At 43.6% G+C, this 25,715-nt stretch overlaps 2 protein-coding genes across 2 annotated transcripts; one reads left to right on the top strand and one right to left on the bottom strand.

Moving 5' to 3' along the window:
* Positions 1–3,855: 3,855 nt before the first annotated feature.
* On the top strand, positions 3,856–9,110 carry LOC310818060 (semaphorin-4E-like; the record flags this gene model as incomplete). Its single annotated transcript, XM_083688818.1, has 12 exons — positions 3,856–3,993; positions 4,215–4,277; positions 4,401–4,488; positions 4,958–5,068; positions 5,227–5,378; positions 5,535–5,713; positions 5,965–6,046; positions 7,207–7,429; positions 7,537–7,652; positions 7,785–7,957; positions 8,169–8,224; positions 8,464–9,110. The coding sequence occupies 12 exons, from the start codon at positions 3,856–3,858 to the stop codon at positions 9,108–9,110; spliced, it is 2,028 nt and encodes a 675-aa protein (XP_083544944.1).
* A 5,388-nt stretch (positions 9,111–14,498) lies between these two features.
* On the bottom strand, positions 14,499–24,882 carry kcnk10a (potassium channel, subfamily K, member 10a; the record flags this gene model as incomplete). The annotated part of the gene is made up of 7 exons (XM_083689095.1): positions 14,499–15,233; positions 15,396–15,538; positions 16,164–16,356; positions 17,018–17,178; positions 18,046–18,163; positions 22,639–23,024; positions 24,828–24,882. The coding sequence occupies 7 exons, from the start codon at positions 24,880–24,882 to the stop codon at positions 14,499–14,501; spliced, it is 1,791 nt and encodes a 596-aa protein (XP_083545221.1).
* Positions 24,883–25,715: the final 833 nt, after the last annotated feature.

Below are 25,715 nucleotides of genomic sequence, written 5' to 3'. Positions count from 1 at the left end.
GGTGTAATGATGTGGGGAATGTTTTCTTGTCACACTTTGGGCCTGTTAATACCAATCAATCATTGCTTGAATGCCACACCCTATTTTAGTATTGTTGCTGAGCATGTGCATCCCTTCATGGCCACAATTTACCCATCTTCTAATGGCTACTTCCAGCATGATAAGGCACCATGTCACAAAGCAAAAGTCATCTCAAACTGGTTTCATGAACATGACAATGAGTTCAGTGTTCTTCAGTGGCCTTCCCAGTCACCAGATCTGAATCCAATAGAACACCTTTGGGATGTGGTGGAACCGAAGATTCACAGCTTGAAAGTGCACCTGAAAAATCTGCAGGAATAGCGTGATGCAATCATGTCATCATGGACCAGAATCTCAAAGGAATGTTTCATCTTGTACAAACAATGCCACAAAGAATTGAGGCTGTTTTGAGAGCAAAGGGAGGCCCTCCCCAGTATTAGTATTAGTAGTGTTCCTAATAAAGTCCTCGGTGAGTGTACAATGGATGAACCATTTCAACAGATTGTGGGTAGATTGTAATTGAAATGTGGGAGATGATCTCTCAGTTATTTAAGTGGTTGCTTTTGTGGTTAATTTAATTGTGATTATCAACAGTGGACACAAGGCTCAGGCTACTAACTGAAATCAAATACAAATTGTGGAGCTGGACACATTGCATAAACCATGTTTAAAACCACTCCTCTGCCCTCTGTATGTGCTATAAGCTCTCATAGCCTTATTAATACAGTAGACTACAGTATCCCCAGAACAGTTCTGAATTTGCTATGTTTATTAATATGGATATCCGCTGCTGCATGAGCTGTTTTTAGTTTGTTTTTGTGTACACACAACAGCGTGAGTCATATAATATAATTCACCCAAACCTCAGGCAGGGCGTCAGCTGGGAAGTGTTTGGACTCCTCACACAGACAGGAGCCTACAGACAAATGGTGCCTAATCCTGCTGTGATGGAGGACATGCACCATGGCTCAGGTAGACAATAACTAACATAGCCGACGTAGCCGACTGCCCACCACACAGATCAACATTGAGGGCGAGTGTAAGCAGAATTAAACACTGAACCCATGTGATTAATTGACCTGCTTTGTGCTGCCCAGTGTATATCTTATGGGACTGGTGAAAGAGGTGGAATATGACAATGACTGAATAGCTTTTTCTGAGAAAGAGAGGCAACAGGGACTAAAAAGAGCATATTCCTACACTTGAAAAAGAATGGGGAGAGCAGAGTTTGACCAAAACAAATAAGCAACCCGTACTCACATTCATCAGTTCTCTACAGTAATGGAACATGGTGCATCAATATATAATTATCCCCAAAATTGATCCATGTGAATTGCCCTCTCTTATAAGATTCTCTTGTTCAAAGATATGGCCCGGGCAAGACACCAAAAGCAGAGGCCTAAATGAGGAGTACTGCACTATAATCCTCCAATAAGCATGATCTGACATGGAGTCTTGATGGATAAGATAAACAAGACTGTTCATCTAAGTTATTCCATCCCAGGTTGTCAGTGCAATACTCTGCTATGGCTTACTGCATTATCATGAATTGTCGCTTTTCTAGATTAATTAATTGTATTTTGAGCCGATGTTTGACCAGTTCTGGATGAAGCCTGTGATTTGGAGGCAAACTAGAATGAAATGAATTGTGATTTTATATGGAAAACCCAGCAATGTCATGTTAAAAACGTCACCAGAGAATAATGCATCATTGAGGAAAAAATGTGTTTGGTCAATTTGCTTGTCAAATCTTTCACACATAAATTCTGTTGGTCAAAGTTCATAGCCTGACAGTATCCGCTTAATGGTTTTGGCAAGTCAGTTAGAAGTGTGTTTTCATCCTCTCCCTTGCTATGTTCTGTTGCAGACCCCCCTCCATCTCTCCTCATTGTTGCTGCGGTTTTTGGCCCTCTCCCTAAACCTTCTCCGTCCCGCTTTCATCGCTCTGACTGTAGCTTTTTGCCTTTGAAGTTTTTACTTGGAATGCCTTTCCAAATCACTTTCTTTTGTTTTCTTCCTCTGGCTAAACAGCACACCACAGAGGACAGTTCCTTTGTTCAACTACAGAACAGGATGAGCTTCTTAACGCCCCTTTGATTTACTATGCAGAGGGAGTACATCACATCTCCACATTTCAGAGTGGCTGACTTCATGAGGCATGTCAACCTGTAATGAGCAGCTGGCTTAGATTGTTGTGAACACATTGGCTAATCATTGAAATAACTTGTATTTAACTGAAATGATCAATTAGAATTACATCATTTCATCAGATGAGTGATGAGTGAACTCATTGTTTTACAAATTGGATTCTAGTGCGAAAGACTATGGGTGGATTGAAACCAAACGAGGTGATTTGCCGTTTAGCTGAGTGCTTAGATCTTCTACTTAATCTCGGAAGGCAAAAGATCGCGGGTAGAACAACAGGTGTTGACTATCACTTGCGTGAGAAATGAAACTTTACTGGAATGAAAAAGCAGCTGGGGATCAGCTGGTCTGGTAGCCTATATTCGCGTGTTAATTCACAGATGTGAGTTTTACTTACTGGAACTATGTAAATTCGCTTTGATAGCAGACGGCGGGAAATGCCCCGTCTAAGGTTCTATTCCCCTGCCTATCTGAATGATCAACCTATCAAAAACCACAGTATACCGCCTAGATGAATGCAGTTTATGACCGCTGTCATCTCAGATAATAAAATAATTAACATTTGAATCGTTTCTCACTTATGACATTATGTCTGCCAGGGAGATAAATGAGCACAATTTCAAATGAAATAGGCCTACATTAAAGTTATGGCCACCGGGAGAACGGATCCACGTTTTTTTTTTTTTATTTCACTGAATAAATAAACGAACACTGAAAACACACGCAAGTATTCAATCGGAATTTCAATCTACTTATTGAATGTACAAAATGGAAGGGAATTGTGCTATAGTCTGGTCATATAGCAGGTTAAAAATTAACCCAGTTCAAAGCGTCTACTGGAGGGGCTTGTCGCTTCTAAATGTTTGGATGCTCGCGGAAATTAACTAAAAAGGAGATCAGCTTTAGGTGCATTCTAATTAATAAGTCTATAGCTCTAGGGAATCTTGGTAGCAATTAGCATATTTTCTTTCACACATGTATCTGATTTAACAAGAGACGAGCATGTCGTCGTCCCATTGTCAATGTTTGGTTTAAAATGTAATGAGGTCATAGTTAGGTAAATGTAATGACGTCAATGTAATGAGGTCACGTCTGTTAGTATGACATCACGCACTGAAAACTGTAAATACTGCGCCAAGTAATCCTTTCAGGTCCTTTGAAGTCGTCAGTGTCCAGTGAAGACTATTGGATCTACTTACTGTACAGTGCAGTGTGCTAACCGCACAGGAAGGTAGGCTTAAGTAAAGTCATCATATTGCTTGTTGATTTGGGCCTGGGCTGATAGCCAGAGCTGCATGTCGGATGGATGGATTTAACTAATTGAAGTAAGTTTGAAGTATTGTTTTAGTTGACCTAACCTGTGTTTGTGTGTTTTCCCACCAACCTTAGGACAAGATGAAGTCAACAATTGTCCTCAGTCTTTTCTGTGTACTCTTCTGTGTTTTTACTGTGCACTGCACCAGCAATGCCCCCCGAAGAACCATCCTCTACAAGTACAGTAAGTCTATTTTCTTTTATCTCATGATACAATAGTACATATATAGTACATTCAATAATGTATATGGATTTGGGTATATCCCTGATGGAGTGCATAAGTGACATTTCTAAACAAGGTTTTATTGCTAATGAATGAAATCAATATGCGATACAGAGCTAGCATTAATAATACATTTTTTTCTCTAAGACAACATGAAGATGTTCAAGGAGGATGGGGTCTTTAATTACACCTCCATGGTGGTGAGAGAAGACTTGGGCCTGGTCTTCCTGGGGGCTCGGGAGGCCATTTATGCCCTTAACATGACTGATATCTCCAATCAAAAGGCTGGGGTAAGAACCGCTACTCAACAACCTCTATCAGCTGCATTCATCATATTGATTAAACAGAGATAGTGGTAATGAATGAATATTTAATTTTCACAAGAAGCTTTGTCCAGCCTTGAACTAAGTTACCACTCCAGTTCCTTATTGTACAAAACCATTGTCATCGCAGCCTTAATCTCCCTCCATTCTACTCTTGCTGTGTAAACCGAAGCTCTCTGTTGCTTTAGGTGTACTGGCCAGTAACTGAGGAACAGAACAAGTTGTGCAAATTAAAGGGAAAGGATGCTGAGGTGAGTGTGCATGTAACCAAGTTGAGATGGTAAGCTCACTCCTTAAGTTCAAACACCCCCCCCACCCTCTGCAAATCTCCATAACTGACATTGCCATTTCCAAATTCTCAACCCTGTCTCCAGAATGAGTGCCGAAACTATATACAGACCATGCAGTCAGTGGAGGATGGCAGGATTCTGGTGTGTGGCACCAATGCCTACAGCCCCACTTGTGATTACATGGTGAGTGTAGGACACAGCATCTCTCTCGACAGTGAAAGCATACAAACATCGAACCCTTTGTTCTCCTCTATGAGGTCACAAGCTGTGAAGCATGTATCAATGACAGCACATGTCCCTCTCCGATCAAATTGTACACACTTTCAAAGGCTTACTCTAATGGAAAATTGAAGCTCGAAGGAAAGCAGGAGGAGGGAAAAGGGAAGTGTCCCTTTAACCCTTTCGAAAGACACGCCTCGACAATGATTGGTATGTACTGCTGATTGTTCTACTCAATGACTAAGCAGGTCATACAATAGTATAGTCACTGAGAAGTAGTCCAGGATTTAGTACTATAAAGGCATTCCAAAGACTTTTCTGATCTATGAATATGCTGATCTATGAAATCTAACGGTTTTAGATGATGCATTATTTCCATTCTGTTTGATGACACTGTACTGTCACTCTCCTATCTCTGGCAGGGAATGACCTCTACTCTGCTACATCCTTCAATTTCCTGGGCACACAGCCTGTGTTCCAGCGAAGCTCCTCCATGCCACTGAGGACTGAATTCAGACGCTCCTGGCTCAACGGTAAGCTCTCCCTCTGTCAACGTTGTCAATGTGCAACTCACTGTCAACAGCAAAATACTGTGAAAGGGTATCAGAACATACAGTACATGTCTGAGTGTAACGGCTGCAATCAAGGGTCTATAATAAATAAATACCCTCGATGTGATTTGTTGTTTCAGAGCCAACGTTTATTCATATGGACGTCATCAATGAGAGCCTGAACAGTGTTAATGGCGACGATGACAAAGTTTATATGTTTTTCGTTGAGAAGGCTGTTGAATTTGAGCACTCGAGAGATATCAGCGTCTCTCGCGTGGCCCGTGTTTGTAAGGTAGTGCTGTTTTACTCTCCTCAAAGTCATCTGATACTGAATAGATATCAAACAGTAATAAACAATGTGTTGGCCCCACTAACATCAACAAACTATGGCTGGTGTGTAGGGGATTTGAGGGTCAACAATGTGTAACTCACTATGTTTGGTGTGTAGGGGGATGTAGGGGGTAAGAGGACACTCCAGAGCAAATGGACAACGTTTTTGAAGGCCCGTTTAGACTGCCCTTTGGTGGAGCCCAGTCTGCTGCCCTCAGTGGTCCAGGATGTCTTTCTATTGGAAGACAAGGATGACTGGAGGAAAAGCGTGTTCTACGCTGTCTTCACTTCACAGTCGTGAGTTTTACCATGAGTGTCTGTCCTATAGTGTCACTGTTGGGTTAGCATTAGCGTCTAATCTAGGATTGAGATTCTGACTGACTTTAATGGATGGACAAGGACAGAGCTATCATACACTGTTCATCTGTTCACAAGAGCTTGGAATAATGAAAGGTGTTTTGATCATCATGTGACAGGCAATTCTCGGACGTGACAGCTGTATGTTCATATCGCGCGTCAGATGTTAGTGATATCTTCAGCGGTGGTAGGTATAAGACCCCAGTCCAGGTGGACACGGAGGTCAAGTGGGTGAGATACGCAGGGCAGGAGCCTATCCCACGGCCCGGATCGGTGAGGTTTTTTTCATCTATTCTTGAATGATAAAGCCATGGAAAGCAACTTTTAGGTTTAAGAATCAGCTTTTAAGATACTGTGGTTGGTATGTTGGGAAATATGGGGGGCAAGAGAATAGAGATAAGTGTGGTAAGTATATACAGTATGTGGGTGGTAAGAGAATAGTCAATCACTGTAGTATGTTTGGAGATGTGGGTGGTAAGATCACAGCCACTCACTGTGGTACTTTAAGTATGTATGTGGGTGGTAAAATAGTCACTCACTGTGATAAGTATGGATGTGGGTAGGAAGAGAATAGTCCCTCACTGAGGTAAGTATGTATGTGGGTGGATGGTAAGATAATAGTCACTCACTGTAGTAAGTGTGTACAAGTATGTGGGTGGTAAGAGAATAGTCATTCACTGTGGTAAGTGTGTTTGGGTGGTCAAATTTAGTCACTCACTGTGGTAAGTATATATGTGGGTGGTAAGAGGGAGATTTGGGTGGTAATTCCTCACTGGGGAAAGTGTGTATGTGGGTGGTAAGATAATAGTCAATCACTGTGGTAAGTATGTATGTGGCTGGTAAAATAATTCTCTATCACTGTGGTGAGTATGTTTGGAGTTGTGGGTGGTAAGAGAATAGTCACTCACTGGGTTAAGTGTGTTGGGAGATGTGGATGGTAAGAGCCTGTGCTACCGTATCCTTGAGAAAATGCACTCACTATGGTACTGTAAATATGTATGTGGATGGATGTACTGTGGTAAGTATGTATGTGGTTGGTAGGAGAATAGTCATTCACTGTGGTAAGTATGTATTTGGGTGGGTGGTATGAGAATAGTCACTCACTGTGGTAAGTATATTTGGAGACTTGGGTTGTAAGTGAATAGTCACTCACTGCGATACTGTCACAGTCACTTACTGTGGTAAGTATGTATGTGGGAAAGAAGAGAATAGTCAGTCACTGTGGTAAGTATGTATGGGAGATGTGGGTGGTAAGAGTATAGTCACTGACCATGGTAAGTATGTATTTGGGTGGGTGGAAAGACAATGCTCTTTCACTGTGGTAAGTAGGGAGAACTTGGTGCTCCGAGGATGCTGCAGAGAAAGAGCAGCCTATATTTTATCTCCCAGTTATGGCTCATATGACTCATGATTTCTTTGGGTTTGTGTTGAAGTGTATAAACAATGCATTGCGAGACCTGGGGATCCGGAGCTCAGAGGACCTACCTGACAAGACGTTGCAGTTTGTCCGAGAGCGGCCTCTCCTGGAGGATGTAGTCCTCCCACTGACAGGGGGCCCACTGATACTGAAGAGGGGATCTGCTTTCAACAGAATCGTGGTGGATCAGATCCGTGCCCTGGATGGAGAACTGCATAATGTAATGTTCATCGGAACAGGTAGCCTACTGCACACACACCTCAATCATCAGCCCAACACACATCTCTGAGAAGATAGGTGGAAAGAAAGAAAGAGTATAACTAAGGTGTCTTGCTCCCCCTGATAGACGATGGATCCATCCAGAAAGCTGTCAATTACAACGGTGACATGGTCATCATTGAGGATATGCGGCTTTTTGAGACTCCACAGCCCATCCAGATTCTGAGGCTCTCCTCCGACGCGGTAACCAAGTTATAAAATGTTTTTATAATGTTTAGGACAACTTGAGTCAGTTATAGAGATCCACTTCTTTTCACTTCACTTCATGAAAGGCCATTCTGGTTTAACAGTCCTCCTGTCCTCTTGTTTCCCCAGGGTCAGCTGTATGCAGGCTCCCAGTCTGGAGCTGTGCAGGTGCCAGTGAGGGACTGCGGTCGCTACACGTCTTGCGTAGATTGTGTCTTGGCCAGGGACCCGTACTGTGGCTGGGACATGTCCAGTAGACACTGCTCTGCAGTGGCCAGCACACCCTCAGCTTCAGACTTCAAGTATGGTCCAACTTCAACTCCTCAGTAGATTATTCCTTTTAGCATAATAGCAAGCCTGCATTCTGCAGTATTTGAAACATTTTTTGTTCATTTGATATGTTTTCATGTGATGGCTTGAGCAGTTAAATGATATGTGTTGTTAAAATTCCTCAGTATGTATGAGTGTGAGCATGTTATGCTAAAATCGAAAGGTTTATTTCTTATCTCTCAGGAGTTGGATTCAGAGTCTGAAAGATGCAGATGCCTCTATGTGTCCCAAGCTTGTGGGTACGTTTATTTTTCTCTTGATTGATGAGTATACCAATCAGACAATACCCGACTGAAATAAAAAATAAAAAATCCAGCTGTTCTGGTAAAGCTACCACTTTATTTGATGAACAGTACTGTAGATTATGAGTTTGAAAAACTAGGGTTTGGAATTTGGACCTCTCCATCATCACTGACTGTTATCCACAACATGCCCCCTCCCTCCCTCCCTCTCTCTCTCTCTCTGTGCCATGTTCCAGTCACATTGAAGGCAATGACACAGACAGTGACACCAGGGAACAACGTCCTTCTTCGCTGTACCCTGGAAGACAAGAACCAGCAGGTTCACTGGAGCAAGGATGGGGAACCGTTGCACCCTAGTGATAGACACCTGATGTTTACGGAGGGCCTTCTCATTCTCAACGCCCTGACAAGCGACTCTGGCCACTACCTTTGTGAATCCGTAGAGACTGTTAAAGGTAAACAGTATCCCAGGACAGTGGTGGAGTACCAACTACTGCCTCCTGTTGAAGACAGTGTTCTCAAGGGCCTGCGGCCGGTGGTAGCGATCATCTCCCTCCTCCTGATGTCTCTGGCGGCATGGCATGTGTACAGAGGCTTCTGCTTGAACCATGTTGACCAAGTGAACAGGTTCATACCTGCTGGCTTCATTCCACAGCTGCTGGCTCGCAGTCAGCTCGCCATAAACCAGTCCAACAACAACAATGATGTTGTGATCACCATCGAAGAGGATAGGGATTGTGCTGAGGACGTTGTGGAGACTGGTGGACAAGATGATGGAGAAAGTCTTCCTACCATGTGCAATGACACTGTTATCGGACAGGGAGAGGATATTCCTCACTGTGACAACAACTGCAACGACATGGTGATCGAGATCATTGAGTGAGACCATGGTATCAGGCATTTCATGTTTATTTTTCAAAGACTCCCAAAATGACAATTATTAAAGGAAGTCTTGTGCACAAAATCATATTGTATTGGATCTACATTTTATGGCCTACGTTTTGAAAAAACATGTATGGGGTTTAGATTTAGGGAGGTTCATGTAAACAGTGAAACGAATGAGGGGGTAGAGGAGAGAAAGCATCTCCTGGCTTGTTGTACATCTCTGTCAGCCTGGGGAAAAGCCTGAGCACCACTTCACAGCTACACAGAACATCCTGTGAGTATCTCCAGAGACTCACGTGTGAGCGAGAGGCAGCCGCAGTAGAGCTTTTACATTACATTACACAATATCAAGGTTTATTTGTATGGCGCCTGTGTCATAATACACGATTGAAAATAAAGCATATAAAAAAAATATTATTCTATTGTAGAGGATGTTTGAGGGGGTGGATGCTGAGTTTGTCGGCCTATCATGGGCAGAAACTCACCGAGTCCAATTGGCTGAGATTTACATGGGGCGATATTACACAGACAACGGTTTCCATGGCAACCACACAGTGCCGCATCACATGTTGTGTGATTTGTATGCAGCATCTTCTGAAGGACTTTTACAACCCAATACCTAGGTCTGCATACAATGAGCTTGTGTGTGCTTCGTATTAGATTCTCTCATCTTTCTCTCCTGTCCCTTCCATGGCTGTACAATCATAGCATTGTGCTCCTTTAAGTTGTACACTGTAGAACATACACTGTTGTTGAAATGCAGTACATGCTCAAGACGCACTGTATGCAGGAATCAACTGTGACTCCCAGCTGACTCCCTCACATGATACCTCAGGACACAGTCATGAATCCCTTTCTGCTGCAGTGCTATCACAACCCTGTCAGAGTGCTGCTGCCACACTCAAGGTTGGGAAGCCAATCGTGACTGTTGCTGTGGCCTTACTGACAGTTATTGCCTTATGCTGGGGGTATGATTAAAATAAAAGCCTCAGTCCAGAGGGGCTAAAGATTATGAAACATTCATCACCAACAAACTTTGGGCATCAGTGAAGCAGGGAGCCTGTGGTACGCCATATGGCACGGTGGCCAAACACAGCTGGTCTTCACACTTTGCCAGACTGGCCCAGGCCACAGTGACTGAAAGAGATCATGTGAAGGAGACGATGGACTGCATTTCACTCTGAAAGGACGTCATCAAGACACAGCATGAGGTCATGACTGATTTAGTAATCCCATAACATCCTTGTTATCAAAATAAGCCTTCCCACCCAGATAAACAGCCACTATGATTATTATTTTCTGTGCAGCTATCTTTTAAGTATAGATCTGCCATAACACATTCCAGTTGGTTATGTGCAGGTATTTCAGCAACATTGAGTCAATTGATATTATCATCTATGTGTGCTACCAGAGTCTGGGCTCAAGAGGTCTGGAGTCCGTGGAAGACTGTGTGTGTGTTCAGTGACATTCCTGCTGTCCTGGGAGACCTTTCATCATCTCCTCTCCTCCTTTAACTCAGTGTGACAGGTGGGGGTTCCGCCACAGTGTCTGGGTTTGTCTCTGTGTCGGACCTAGGGGAGCAGGGGAGCCATAGTAGTTGACCTGCGGGACATGTTGTTATAGATAAAACAATAATCTATTTGTCAGCCTGCTGGAGCGCTTTTTAGGTAGAGAGAGGACTAAAGTACGGTAATGGATTCCCATCCACTTGTTTCAAACTTCATAATTACTCCAATGCTTAGTTAGAATGGGATTTGGGCTGTGTTGTGGAATTATAAAGGTGCTGATTAGTTTCATGGCTGGTCAAACGTACATACTGGTTCATTATGATCATGTATTATTTATTCATAAGGCCAGTTTTGATACCAAATCAGAGTTGAATATCATAGAATTTCTGACCCTGGTCCTCTGTTACTCTGTAGACCTATGTCTAAGAACCATACCTCAACAGACAAACAAATAAAATAGGTAATTATCTTGTGTATACTTGTAAAAGTATAAACTTATAAACTATAAATGTTTTCGACTGTGTAAAGGTGATGTTCTTCACTGCTGGTGTTACCGCAGCTTCGTGGCTGTTAATTGAGAGGCATCTGAGGACGTGTGTCAGTGAGAACTGCCATGTGTGAGCTCTGTCGGAAATGAGAACAATAGTTCACATATAAATACTGAATGCTAATTTCAACCTTTATCTGCCCTTCAAAGGGAAAGAAAAAAGTAAATGACAAAACTACAGTAAATCCTGGTCTCAGACATGAAAGTGCCTTGACAATGAGTGGGCATAACATCCTGTGCTAGTGTAAATGTAACGTTCCCTTCTCCCTATAATCTGATGTGCCAATGAACAGAGTGAAAATGCTGTACACAAACAAAATGACAACCAGGGAGAAATGTATTTTGTCATTGACTGTCTGTCAGGCAATACAAGAAATGCACACAGACATCTCCATCTACAGTTCATTCAAATTCTACCGTGAAGGTCATGGATGTCAATACTAGTGACAGGTAATAGCGTCTGTGAGGTTTTTGTGGCTCAATAACACGATTAGCTGCCAAGACTGAAATTGGATCAGTATTTGTTTGCAGAGAGGGCTCTGTAGAAGAAGACACTGCACAATCTATCAAACATTGGCACCAAGCCTCCTCAATTAACCTGTAATTGATATGCATAAACTCTGGAGTTTCTGCATTGGCCCATGCTCAAAGTGCATCCAGAAATAAAAAGCTAAAGCCCCAGCTTAAATCTCGTATCTCTCCTCATACAGATTTTCAAATGTCATTCAAATGGGAGAAAGGTCACAGTCTTTCTTGTTGATGTTTATATACACTCACCGAATACTTTATTAGGAACACCTGTATACCTTCTCATGGTGGAGGTCGTGTAATGGTGTGGGGAATGTTTTCTTGGCACACTTTGGGCCCGTTAATACCAATCAATCATTGCTTGAATGCCACAGCCTATTTGAGTATTGTTGCTGACCATGTGCATCCCTTCATGGCCACAATTTACCCATCTTCCAATGGCTACTATGGTGCATTATCATGGTGTCACAAAGCAAAAGTCGTCTTAAACTGGTTTCATGAACATGACAATGAGTTCAATGTTCTTCAGTGGCCTTCCCAGTCACAGCTTGAAAGTGCACCTGAAAAATGCAGGAATTGCGTGATGCAATCACGTCATCATGGACCAGACTCTTGTGGAATCAATGCCACGAAGAATTGAGGCTGTTTTGTGTGCAAAGGGAGGCCCTACCCAGTATTAGCATAGTGTTCCTAATAAAGTGTTCAGTGAGTGGATCATGATATACACATTTTGTACTTAAGCCTGTGGTATTATATCCTTGTTGTTTCTGTAAGACTCTTACTCTTAAAGAATCACAACCTTTTGCTAAAAAGGAAGGTGCTGATATCTATAGAGAAGAGTGGGTTCTATGGCAGGAAGCTAGTTTGAAGGTGATAGAGTTCAGTGGGATATCTCCAGGGTACACAGGAACGGATGGCCAAAATGGGGGATTAGTTCAATGTCAGTGAGGTCATTGCCAACAAGACTGAAAGTGATATGTGGGTGATAACTGGGAAGACATCCTTTTTCCGGCCTGATGAAAATCTCTGATAACTACCACACAAGGGCAGATTGAAAAATAGAGATGTGGTGGACACAGTAACCCAAGTCCATTATTGACACACAAGCGACTCCAAAAAGCACGTCATTCAGTGATATTTATTTCCAAAAGGCACTCACTACATTTAATGTAATGGTTGCACAAGTAATACGGTGAACAACGTTCAAATACTGAGCAGGTGATGCCCACATTAGCTCAACATGGCATTTAAAAAACGCTATAGTAAGCATTGTCTTCTGAAGCATGTGGTGGTACAATCAATACCATATATCATGATAATATATTTTGCAAAATAGCATGCTTTTTCTTCCTTGTTGCAAGTTTCTTTTTATGCTTTGAGTTTTTATTTATTTGTAGCGTTTTCATAACAAACATTGAGAGTCCTTTGCTGCATTCACACTAGGTTAATGCTGCACCAATATCGATGCAAACGAAAGGAATGGAAATGCTGTTCTAGTTTTTGGTGTGGCCATACTGTATGATATGTGTGTGTGCGTGTGTGTGTGTGTGTGTGTGTGTGTGTGTGTGTGTGTGTGTGTGTGTGTGTGTGTGTGTGTGTGTGTTTGCGTGTGTGTGTGTGTGTGTGTGTGTGTGTGAGTCAGGTAGAGATAGAGAGGTAATGTTACTTAACCCTTGAATCTGAATCTTAAGGGTTTGTAATCACTGTAATACAATCAGTGAATACAAACAAAACACAAAACGTTTTACTTGCGTACCGTACGTTTACAGTGTCATCTCAAGTATGAAATTGAATATGTGAATGTTCTTTACAGACATTACATGGTACAATTAATCAAGTCAAGTATAATAAAGATGTCAGCTTACTCTATTCAAGCTTGTCATTGTATTGATGTCATAGACAAGATCACCTTAAACAGCTCTCACTCTCATTATCCTCAAAATTTCTTACATTCCCTATCTGGTAACTTGCAATTTGGGACATTTCTCTCCATTGTTCTATGGCTTATCTTCCATTCCATTGTCATAAGCTGTCATCTCCAGAACGCAGAAGTGCAAGAAAAGCCCCTCTTACTTTCAAAGTGTGAATGCAGCATACGTCAGACACATAATTCAACGACAACATTAGGACCACAAGCCCTGAGATTTAGTAAGTGTTAAACGTTAATGAACTGGATAGCGTATTAATACACTGTAATCAAACAACAGCTTAGCTCTGGGACCATGCACAGACAACGTGGCTGTTTTTATTCGTTTTTCATTCATTTTCATATGGATTTAAGAGTTTGATGCCTCTTGCTCATACTAATGGAATGAGGACAACCACAACGTGAGAGTCTTACATTTCACAATGGCTTTCCAGTCTTTTGCAATATTGCTCTTCAGCAACAGTTTTCTTTCTTAAAATGACCATAGAAATTAATTTAGGACCAGCACCAACTCAAAGGTCAACATGTGCATAAAAGTCAGAGGCCCAAAAGGATCACCATAGCAGTTCTGCTACTGCATCTTAATTGCTTTGTTCCTGACACCTCTCAATAGCAGCCATCTTTCCCTATTTCACTGTAATGAACATGTTGTACTGTACCAGGAGAACTGATAAAATCTTTAACCACCTGAAAACAGAAAGCCTATTGTCTTTCTTTCAGGTTAATCGGGCACAGTGAATAAATCAAACATCATATAGCACATGGGGACACAGGATCTCCCACTGTTACTGTAAGCACACAGAGGAGTAAGAGAGAGTTAAGGCACGTAGGGTGGTGTTTAAAACCTCCTTTTCTGTAAGGAATCAATGACAGAGTCTATGGATCCATCTGAATATGCAGCTCTTTGTCTTCAAGTGTAGTCTCGCTCTCGTTTTCTTTGGTCTGCGCTGCGGGTATGAACCCGTTCAGGGGCTTGCACACCTCCACGAACAGTGGGAAATCGGACATGCTGGTGTTCACCTCCTTGTCTACCTCCTCTTCCTCATCCTCCCCCTCCTCCTTCCTCTTCTCCTCATCCATGGTGGGGGTAATATAGCCGTAGGTGGGGGTGCTGCAGCCGTAGGTGGGGGTGCTGCAGCCGTAGGTGGGGGTGCTGCAGCCGTAGGTCGGGGTGCTACAGCCCTCACTGCAAGGCCTGTCGGGGATGTTCTTCTTCAGGTCGCGGTTCTTGTTGCGCTTGGCCAGCTTGGTGACGGAGCCCAGGCGGTTGAAGATGTTATCCTCGGAGGAGGTCTTGTGGTCCGTGCGGGGCTCACACTGCTCAGCCCCCCGCAGGCGCAGGTTGTTGAGCTTGATGTCGATGCTCTCCTGGGATGAGGTCTTGAAGTGGTTGGTGTCCAGGCTGTTGAAGACGGCCCGGCGTTCTGGGGAGAGCATGTCCAGGGACACGGCTCGCTGGTCCAGGCCCAGCTGGCGACGCTCCATGCTGCGGATGGTGGCGGCTCGCTGGAGCTTGTCGTGGACCTCCACACTCAGGCGTCGCCGTGTCTCCCTGAACTCGGCCCGCACATTAGCCTTCCACTCCACTGCATGGGCCTTGATTTCCCCAACCTGGAGCACAAACCAATACTTGAGATTCTATCACATTTTATGGCTACCATAACATCAATTTTTTACACAAGGACAAACTGCAACCAGACCAAAGTCTGACTGGGCCATGTGGCACTATAGCAGGATAATCCTGTAATGCCAGCCAGAATTAAGAAGCCTTACTTCCTCTTTAGTCTTCTTGGACAGGACCCTCAGCCAGTCACCAATCATGCTCAGGACAGCAGCAAAATAGGCCAAACCCACTAGGATCCAAAACCAGACCAGTGGTCGGTACCATTTACGATACTCAATCCTCCGGTCACCTCCTGTTGGATACAAATAAGTTATGAACATTTTAGAATGATGAGAGAGCTGATAATCACTTATGTCACATTTGCTACCATTACAAAACATTTTTTAAATTAGGTTTGTTTTTCTACAGAACAGAAAAACAAACCTAATTTTCTCAGACAAGTGCTTCTTGCATGTTTTTTTCTCTGACAAGCACTTGTGTGTTGGAGAGTGATTGGAGGAGAAATAGTCAGCGTGTGGCTGGGTGTGTGGTGCAGGCAGGCTCTTTCAGTGAGATCAAGCTATCTGATACTGTTAATGGATTCAATTTCACTAAAGCAATAAACAACTGCATTTCACATTATAAGCATGTCCACAGATGCCCACATCCATCACTGATGAACCTAGCCTCAGTGGAAATAGCACAGACGTGATTGAAATAGCACAGAACCAAACTTGTGGTAAGCCCAGCTATGAAATAAAGGCATTCTTATGAAACTACTTAGTACTTTCGACCATAATCAAGTGCGAAGCTCATTATGAAAGTGTGCAGCAGCTGTTATTATGAAAGTTCAAATTTCCCATTAATGCTCAGTACAACATAATTATGGCACACAGAAATGGCTATAGAAACACAGGCTGATAATTAATAGTTCTCACCAGCCACATAATCTCCTATTCCAACAGTGGTCAGAGTGATGACGACAAAGTAAATAGCCTCGAGCCCAGTCCAGCCTTCAATGTGCTTGAAGATGACAGCCGGGATGGTGACAAAGAGGATGCACCCAGCCAGGATGAAGAGTAAGGTGGAGGCCACTCTGATCTTGGTTTGGCTAATCTGGTTGTGTTTGCGCTGTAAACGTAGAGGACACACACACACACACACACACACACACACACACACAGCGTGAGTGGCGTGGGCCATTATGCCAAGGCAATCTTTAGCAGAGTGCACAGTGTCGTTGCTCTGCGGTTGGCGGCCTCACAGTGCTTGAGAGAGGACATTCATGACTCTGACAAGATGGCGTATATTTATCAGCTTGAACACCTGCTAATGAGCCAAAGATTAGTCATTAGCTTAAATGAGACGTGATGGTGGTGCTGTGGCTATGTTCTTTGTCTCTGAGGCAGCTCTCTCCTCAGCTCCCTCCACAGGTGTCCCTGTTTGTCTTACTCTGCCATCCCACTGATAGGGCTGTGGAACAGAGGCTATCTGCTGGGCCAATCTGGGTGAAGCTCTGTGACACTCATTTACTGTACAATTAATCATGCAGACCCCACACATCATTAGCAGACTAGCACTGGAAACTTGCCACTTTCACCTGAAAAATAAAACTTAAAGCCCTCCACCTATCTTATACAGTATATTATCTATAATGATCTCTATTCATATTCAGTTTTTGGCACATTGAGTTACTATTGTCATATCAAAACATCATCATCACCAGCACTATGTTATTGATAGTTTTCATAGACTTAATAAGGATAAATGTAATGCGTGACTTTTGACTCACCCTGAACATTTTCTCCACCTTGGCGATGCTCTTTACAAATATGGTCCCCAGCTGATCACCCACACCAGCTAGGAGGAACCCAAAGAGAGGAATGCCGAATATTGCATACAGGATACAGAATGTCTTCCCACCCTCAGTCGATGGGGCGATGTTACCATACCCTGTGAAGGAAAAAGAGAGAGGTTGGGATGGGACAAACACAATGGTGTTTGCGCAGTAGCAAATCCATCTGGCTCTCACAGCCAACTATTTAGAAAGTTAAAATGGCTGAACATGTGCTGTCTGGCCCTTCATCCACTGCTTGCAGGGTGTCTGTTTCAATTTAGCATCACAGAGGGGAGTGTCGTCCAGTCTTCTGAGTTAATCACAGTCTGAACTGGAAGTGAAAGGCTTCTATTCCCCATCCATCAAGAAGGTGACATCCAATTGTCAAGAGAAATAATGATTCTGAAAGTTATTTTCAAGACCGTGGTCTGATTGATTCTGTGATTTCCACACAGCTACAACAACACTCTATTGTCTTGTTGTCAAGTCTATGGACACTGTGGTGCTTGAGAATGAAATGCCAGAATGTCTAACCACACTTCAACTCAGTTTAGAAACCCCTTAAATAAAATTCTCCATCCTCCCTTAACACACCAACAGACAACAATACAAAATAATCTGTGGAAGTGAAGGTGGAAAAACTGTTTTGTCGTGTCCGCTTTAGAACATAATATGGAACATTCTTCAGTCTGACAGGAGATTATTCTCCTGAGTGGAAAAGCTCACTCCATTTCATCTGGGGGATGACTAATAGTCACAGCCCAATCCCTGTTCTATGTTATGAAAACCCTGAGGGGCAGTTTTCGGGTATTGCCACCAATATGATCATGGTTTGGGCCTGAACAATCTATTGCCTATTCCTGGGAGAGCTGTTAAAAGGACAGATAACAGCTAATGTAATGTAAACTGATTTGATCGATTTGGTCCCAATGAATTTTCAATGTGATCAATGTAGAGGCAGGTGTGTAAATACAGTGTGTCACCTATGGTTGTGATCACTGTTCCAGCAAAGAAGAAGGCACTCCCCAGGTCCCAGTGACTGGAGTTATAGGACGTATCTCCTATTGGACTGACCCCAGCATTCACAGCATCCACAGAGTGCTAGAAAGAGAAACAGAGAGAGACATACAGTGCACATCAAATCACTACATCTAATGGACAAAGGTAGTTGCATTCTGTCAACATTTGCAGCACTTACGAGTCTACGGTGAAAATCTTGTCATCCATATTGTTATGTTGCAGTTTTCTACTATCTTGATCCCTAAAACTGCTGAATTACTTCGGCTCTACTGTACATCACAGTAGATGTACAACAGCAGTTACTAGGGGGCTTCCACATAAGTATCCATCAATTTTTTTCCCCATGTGATTAAATACAGGACCCAGTTGCGTAACATATGGCTGCTTTACCGCTGATGACGCCTCCGCACAGTGAATCATCATGACAGTGGCACTGTGACGGCACTGAGAAGGTATGGAGATCCTACGACCGGGCGGGGCAGATGCCCCGAGCAGCCCTCACACTCTCTGCCAGTCTGCCCCGCAGGAAGCCGCCTCGGCAGATGGAGCTGTAGCGCGGTGAGCAACAGGAAGTGTCTCAGGGTGTGAGAGATATGTGTGCGGGAGAGCTGAAGGTCAAGTAAACAAGGGCAGAGCAGGCCGTGATAGTTCAGTGGTAGGGTACACAGAGAGCCTCATAGGGACCTGCTCATGCCTGTCTGATCATCTCACATCATGGCGATGATCATGGTGGCATTCAACCAACTCCTCTTGCCAAACTGAGGTGAACTTTGCAGTAAAAAAACATGATTTACTTCAGTATGAGGTTTAACCCCAACCCCCTTTCCCCTGCTCACTGTTTACAACAAGCTGAATGAAAGTGCTGCATGAATCAGAGGACTGGTGAGGAGAGCACGCTCGGGGCGCAGTCGAGGGTAACAAAAAGCTACTCAGCATTTTAACAGAATGGGTTTTGCTTCAGCACACCCACAATGAGGACCCAAACAAAGATTAGCATTATCTCTGCAGTAGCTAATGTCTTCAGGGATCTGTACTCTGACACGACATATTGTCATGTGTTACTATAATAATAATAATAATAATAATAATAATAATAATAATAATAATAATAATAATAATAATCGTAATAATGTATTACATTCAAAAATAACTTTTCATATACATCATTCTATACAAGAATAATCTCATAGTGCAGAAAGTCCATATAAGTCCATGTAAGGCTTAATGTACTGTAACTGCTTAATCAAATGGTTTTCTCTACACTGTATTTGTAACCTCTAAGAGGACTGTTTTCACTTCATGTGTTTTCATGCCCAATGTTCTGCTGATCCCCATCAATGTGTGAAGCATCTCCTCAGTTAACCCGTGAATGCCTTACTCATCATTATTATCGGCATGATCAATCAACACCACAGCACACAGTAGTGCAGGAGAGATTTCTCTGGGAAAATGGTTCTCTTCTTATGTTTTGTTACTGCCACTTGAGCAATTCAGCAAGAGACCAGTAATAGGCAAAGGTATTGGCACAGAGGGACACATTCTGCAGCTGATGGAGCTCGTATTCACTCCCTACCCCCATTATACAGCAGAGGAAAATGTGTACTAGAGATTTCACAGGGGGAGGCTGTCGCTGTCTTAGCCATAGAACTCACACAGAGGGCTGTGAGGAAATATATATCTCCCCCTAGAAGCCTGGCTGCAGCCCAGCCCTGCCTGTCCTGTAGACTTAGACACAGGAGCATGGCACACATCTACCTCTGAGGCTTCACCTTTCATGTTGGATTTCAGAAGTCAATAATGCTGTGTGCGAAAGGAGTAGTGAGTTCATCAAATAGCTAAGAATTATGATACTTTGGATACACGTAGCTGATATGTGGCAGGATGACAGAATCTCTGCATACTATATTATGACAAATGCCAACATAATGACCTTTTGAAGGTTTTTCTCTCACAACCTTCAAATGTTAGGACTAAGCCTATGGCATATAAGATGAATATGGGTCCCCATGTCTCACACTGCTATTTAATGTGTTTAACAGTAAGAACGGTTGAGGAGTTCAAGCCCAGTCTTACCCTGCAGGTAATCTTTTGAGACTGCGTCAGCACAGAGTGTGCGTTTGCAGTCACATGAAAAAAACGAAAGTGCACTTTCCCCTCAAGTGAGAGAAAAAGAGAGGGAGAGAGAGAGAGGCAGTGAGATACGCTGTAAGCTAGGTGGGTGAGTCACCACACAGCCACACTCCACACCTCTGACTCACTTGGTCCTAGTGTTGGGTAATTAGTAAAAACACTGGGGCGGGATCCCAGTGGGATGGAGCGACACACCACGGCCTCACCCTAACAACCACACCATGTGTTACAGTATCTACACAGGCTGCACCCTGCCTCCTGTTCATCCTCAGCTGGGAATAGTCACTACCAAAACAATGACTCAGGTTATTAGAGCGGCAAAACCAACCCAATGGTATCTGATAAGATATGGGGGGGTTTACTTTTGAATCAGTGTGATTAGCCTCTAGAATCCGTGTGTGATGGAGTGGACCTTATGATCAGATACAATGCAAAACAAGATGTGACACAATGCAGGATTTTGAGGGATTGATGGACATAGCACTGTGTACTGTATGTGGTTTGAGAACATGGAGGGTTTTATCTCAAACTACAGTGCTGTAATCCCCAACTGAGACCCGGAGGAGCAGTCAATATTCCCCTAGCCGAGCCACACCTCCATCCCACCTCCTGCTGCTACTGGATGGCCTAATGAATAATTGAATCCCCAGTAGATGCTTTTAAGACTTTAAGACTTGATATAGCCTGAAAATCAGGGTAATTATCACTGCATATATCAAGCGGGCTACTGTTGCTTTAATGATAATCACTCCTAAAGAGCCCTATCAAAGGGAAAGCACCCTGAGATGGAGGTCCTGAGAAAGCCCATGTTGAATGTGTTATATGAATGTGAAATAGCCTCTGCTGTAGCGTACAAGCAAAAACACACAGCTTGATCTAGAAGTCCCTTGCCAATGCTTGTGAAGGTAGTGAGCCTTTGCAATCGCATTTTCACTCCTCCATTCCACAGCAGTGTCTTCCAGATTGGAATGGATCTGGCACTTGATCAGCGTCTTATTTAGCCAATTTCACTATTTCTCCTAACCAAGATAAATGGCTGGCTGCCTCTGGTTTCTCCTAAACAACATAAATTACAACCTGATGTTTTACTGTTAAAACAACCCTATCACCACCAATCGAGACCTAATCAAGATCTTTAGTTATTGTAAGGGAAGTGGTTTTTTTACATTTCACACTTAAATTCACACTGTCATTTTGTGTTCCACTGTGTATGAGTAAACCAGCCAAGTGAAGCTTGGCTCCGTTCCATAACTGGTGTTCACACCTCACCAGAGGGACCGTGCTCTGCATTATTCTGTCCATTATCATACCGGATTTCATGTAGCGTCAATAACTGGCCGGTCCAAACACTTGGGTTCCACTCTTCCACTTTTATGAGGAGCTGTAAGCATTTGGCCCTGAAAACCCTTGGGCTTGCAAAAGTGAGAGTCCTGCAGTTCAAGTCAAATAAAGCCCAGTTTATGAGGCTTATCCTCTCCAAGTCCAGTTTCCCTTTTGCCGGTTTAAAGGGTCTAGCTATCCACAGATTGTTGCAGCTATTGTTCCCTGATAGATTTCCTTGAGCTATATCTGAGAGGTCTCAGTGTAGGCTAATCGACTGACATGAAGCAGCAGTCAAAGAATTGGCAGGCATACCCCTGCAAGTCAAATCAATCAAGATGAGAATCTAAATAAAGAAGTGAATAGAATGACTTAATGGAAAAAGGCTTAGAATTGCAGTGACAGGGGTCTTTGCCAACTTTTCTAAGCTACAGACCTAATGAGAGAAAGAGACAAATCAATAGTGGTGCAGAAAAAAATTACATTACATAATAATGTATGGGAAGCTACTGCTCTCCTATGACTCAGATAAAACATTGTTCTAAGGCTATTCTTTGAGTGAGGATCCATTACACAGTTCTCTGAATAGTGGGGATAGACGTTCTGATCTATTCCCTGCCTCTCCTCAGTCTCCTCAGCCGCATCTTTGAGGCTTTGTTATGCAACCCACGTTCCCAGCGAAGCACTAGTAATAACAAGTGTCATTAGGCATCACAGTGAGGAGCGTCTGGCGCTGGCAGCATGGGCCTGAAAGATGTCATATTTTGGCAAACAGGCTGACAGGCAGACTGGTCATCTCGCACAAGTAGCATGTAGCCTGTTCATTGTCTATCAAAATCCACCGCCACCCACAGGGCAGTCATATGACAGACAGCTAGACTTATTTTACATGTATTTTTATACACTGGTCTATATCTAGTGTGGCTCACTTCCAATTCCTAGATGGCTGGCGGTGTTTATTGTCTGTGTGGGGCTTGGGTGGCGTCTGATCAATATGGAGGTCAGGTTTCAGCAGACCTTAGTCCCCACTAGGGACCCCAGCCAGGGCTGGAAGAGAGCTGGAGTATCGACCCAGGCTGGCGGCTGGGCTGCCTGGCCTGCCTTACCTTGATGAGCGCCTCCAGCTCAGCAGGCGAGACACAGGGGTGCTTCTGCAGGAACGCTGCTTTCTCCATAGTGATGGTGTCCTTCTGGTTGCTCTCGAAGGGCTGCTCCAGCGCCCTGAACACCAGGCCTCCCACCACCAGGTAGGCCACCACCACCACGAACACCGCCAGGACCGTCTTCCACTTCATGACGGTGAGCAGGGCGGAGCCGTCGGCCACCCCCTCCATGCTGGCCACCATGCTGGCAGGCCGCGGGGCCACGGAGAGCCGGGGCATGGTGCAGCCCATGGGGTTCTGCATGGTGGCCACGCTGGCCTGGACCAAGCTGGACTGCAGCATGCTTGGCTGGACCTTCTTTGGGGGGGCCAGGTTGGTATGGACCGCCACTGCAATGAGGAAAGTGAGGGAAATGATACTTTATGGTGCAGCAATGAGACAAAGGGAAACTGCAAGTCAACTACTTATATCATTACAACTACGTCTACTTCATATAATTGTAGCTTTTAAAACTGAAGAATTTCTGAAGAAGTGAAGAAATTCAGCCCCAGGGATATAAATATGTTACACTAATGGAGTCTGTGTCCTTAACTGTCTGAGCAGCATAGAGTTGCAGAGAGAGGGTGCATCCACCATGTCTGTGTGCTTTATGAAAAGCAGACATCCATGAGCAGTGTAGTGTTCCACCATGCTATTGGATTCACAAGCTCTGGGCAGCGCCAAATGTTGGGTGAGAATGACTCATGGATTGGTCTATGTATGAACCCATATGAAAACAACAGCATGATGTAAAAGCTGTAGATACTGTACCCTACTGCTTCTGACTTCAAAACCTGGAGCTGATATTTTATTTGTCATTTTCACTGGTGATATGCATCTACATTTAGTCACAATAATCAATCCCCTAAAGTTATGGTTTGTTAAGCTGCATTGCTTGGATTCCTAACGTTACCTTCGAGATGCTGTCAACACAGTCATTATGCAATGATTTAATGGAAGTCGTAACCGTTCTACCACATCTCATTCACAAAGGGAGATTTTGATGAAAACCAATACAATTAGTGCGTGTGATTTATGTAACCATTTAACTGCACTGGGTGGAAAACATTCACAATCACAACACTGCATGCTTTGGCAGGTGCAATGAATTTTGATGAGCACTACTGCGTGCCTAAAAAATGAGAATAATTGCGTGTGTGCAACACATGACTACATGTAGCCCGTAAAACACTGCTGACATTTCCGCAGAAGGTCATACCGTAAAAAAACAGATAGACATATAAATCACTTGCATTGGCTTGTGCGGCTGGGTAAACATGTGGCGGTATGAATAGGGGAGCCAGCCGCATGGACGTGCTATACATGCACGATTGGCGGGATCTACCCACTGTTCTACGGTCTACCCATGAGGTAATGTTATACCTACCACACAATACATCTCTATAGGCTACTGCAGCTATTGTCATTTTTCATTACATTACCAACTGCCTGAATTAATCTTTATCTCAAAGACCTTATAGAATAAATAAATTTTTTCACATCAGTATTTACATTTTAAAAAAAACCCTGACGAAACACATGTTCTCCTCGTGTTAAGGTGATGGGGAATACTAGCAAGAGGTAGCTGCAAGAAGTCGTGCCTGGACCAACTGATATGAACGCTAAGCAGACATCGGTACGCGCCCAGTTGATTGCATAAAGCTAATTAAGATGCTAATGTGGCATTAGGCCTATCCCTCGCATGGTGTTCACTATCTAGACACAAGTCTCGGCAAGTGCGATGATTGACGGTGCTTTGACGGGTTGCAGACATGGCATCATCTGCAGTTTATTTGGTAGACACATTAGTGCCCCCACCCAAGTAGCAATTATCAAAAACATGTTATACAGTAGTATAGAGCTTAGGGTATTAAATGAGAATGGGTATAATGGATAAGACACAATATGCAAAACAATGGTGTGGATTGCGGCATTGCACCTTGGATGTGTGGCCATGCAACACATGCCCATGTGTGTGGTCACTGTGATGAATGCCAGGCTACTCAATCCAGACAATTGTTATAAAAACACTTATGTGTCAGCAACAACTGATTATAGGCTACATACCAAACCAATAATAGACTGTTGACGTTCATACTGATTGTATTAAATCAATTGATCTGCTGTATTGATAAACGTTCCGGTATACAAACCTGGTGCAGGGTTCAAGTTCCCTGGTTTTCTTGGGTTCTCCGTTGGAAATTTCATCTTGATTTTCTGGTTGTCACAGTGGATCAAACCCTTGCGTAAAACAAACTCGCTCAATAGAAGAAAACAATTATGTGAAATCTCTCAACACTCTCTCGATGGAATCCCTTGTTTTTAACCGAGAGAGGATGGAGAACGATAGGGTGTAAAAACACATCATCCGTGTCTTCTTTTGCTCTAGTCAGAGAGAGCGAGGTGCACACCCGGGTAAATAGGTAATTATGAGCTCCTCTCTCCCCGCAGCACCTAGGCTATAGGAACACCAGCGCACACCCACTACTGCTCGTTGCACCACAGTCCACGCCAGTTCCTTTGTAAACAACGAGGACGCAGAGAGACGTTGCTCCAATAGCATTGACGAAGCTTCACGCTTACATTTTCAAAACATTGCTGGCCAGACCGCTGCAGTGAAGGTGGACGTGGAGTTATTACACCACTTTAGCGTATCCGACAATGCCGTGGCGCACGCCTCTCTTTCTCTCCACACGCCCGCTCCTTTTCATGCTGGTAGAGCGACAAGTGGTGGCGTATTGACAGTGCGCCACCTAAATCGGAGAGACATATCCCATTCAAAGTTCTATAGGCAGAACTCTGGTATCATTTTCTATAGCCAGACTCAATTGACGCTTGCGTGTTTAATGGATAGAGCTGGAGTAGAACTCAAAGGACTGCGGGAGTCCCAAGTAACGGGCAGATAGTGGTACCTGCGGCAAACCTTCTGGACACATCATTACATCATCCGAACATGCAGATGAAATGAATCACATATGGGTATCCCAATTCATTAATTCATTCGTTCATTCATTCATCAGTATCATGGGCATTAAAGCATA

This window comes from Argentina silus, assembly GCF_951799395.1.
Source record: "Argentina silus genome assembly, chromosome: 17".
NCBI classification, from domain to species: Eukaryota; Metazoa; Chordata; class Actinopteri; order Argentiniformes; family Argentinidae; genus Argentina; species Argentina silus.
The sequence above is the reverse complement of the archived record's forward strand: the minus strand, read 5'-3'. Positions and strand labels throughout refer to the sequence as shown.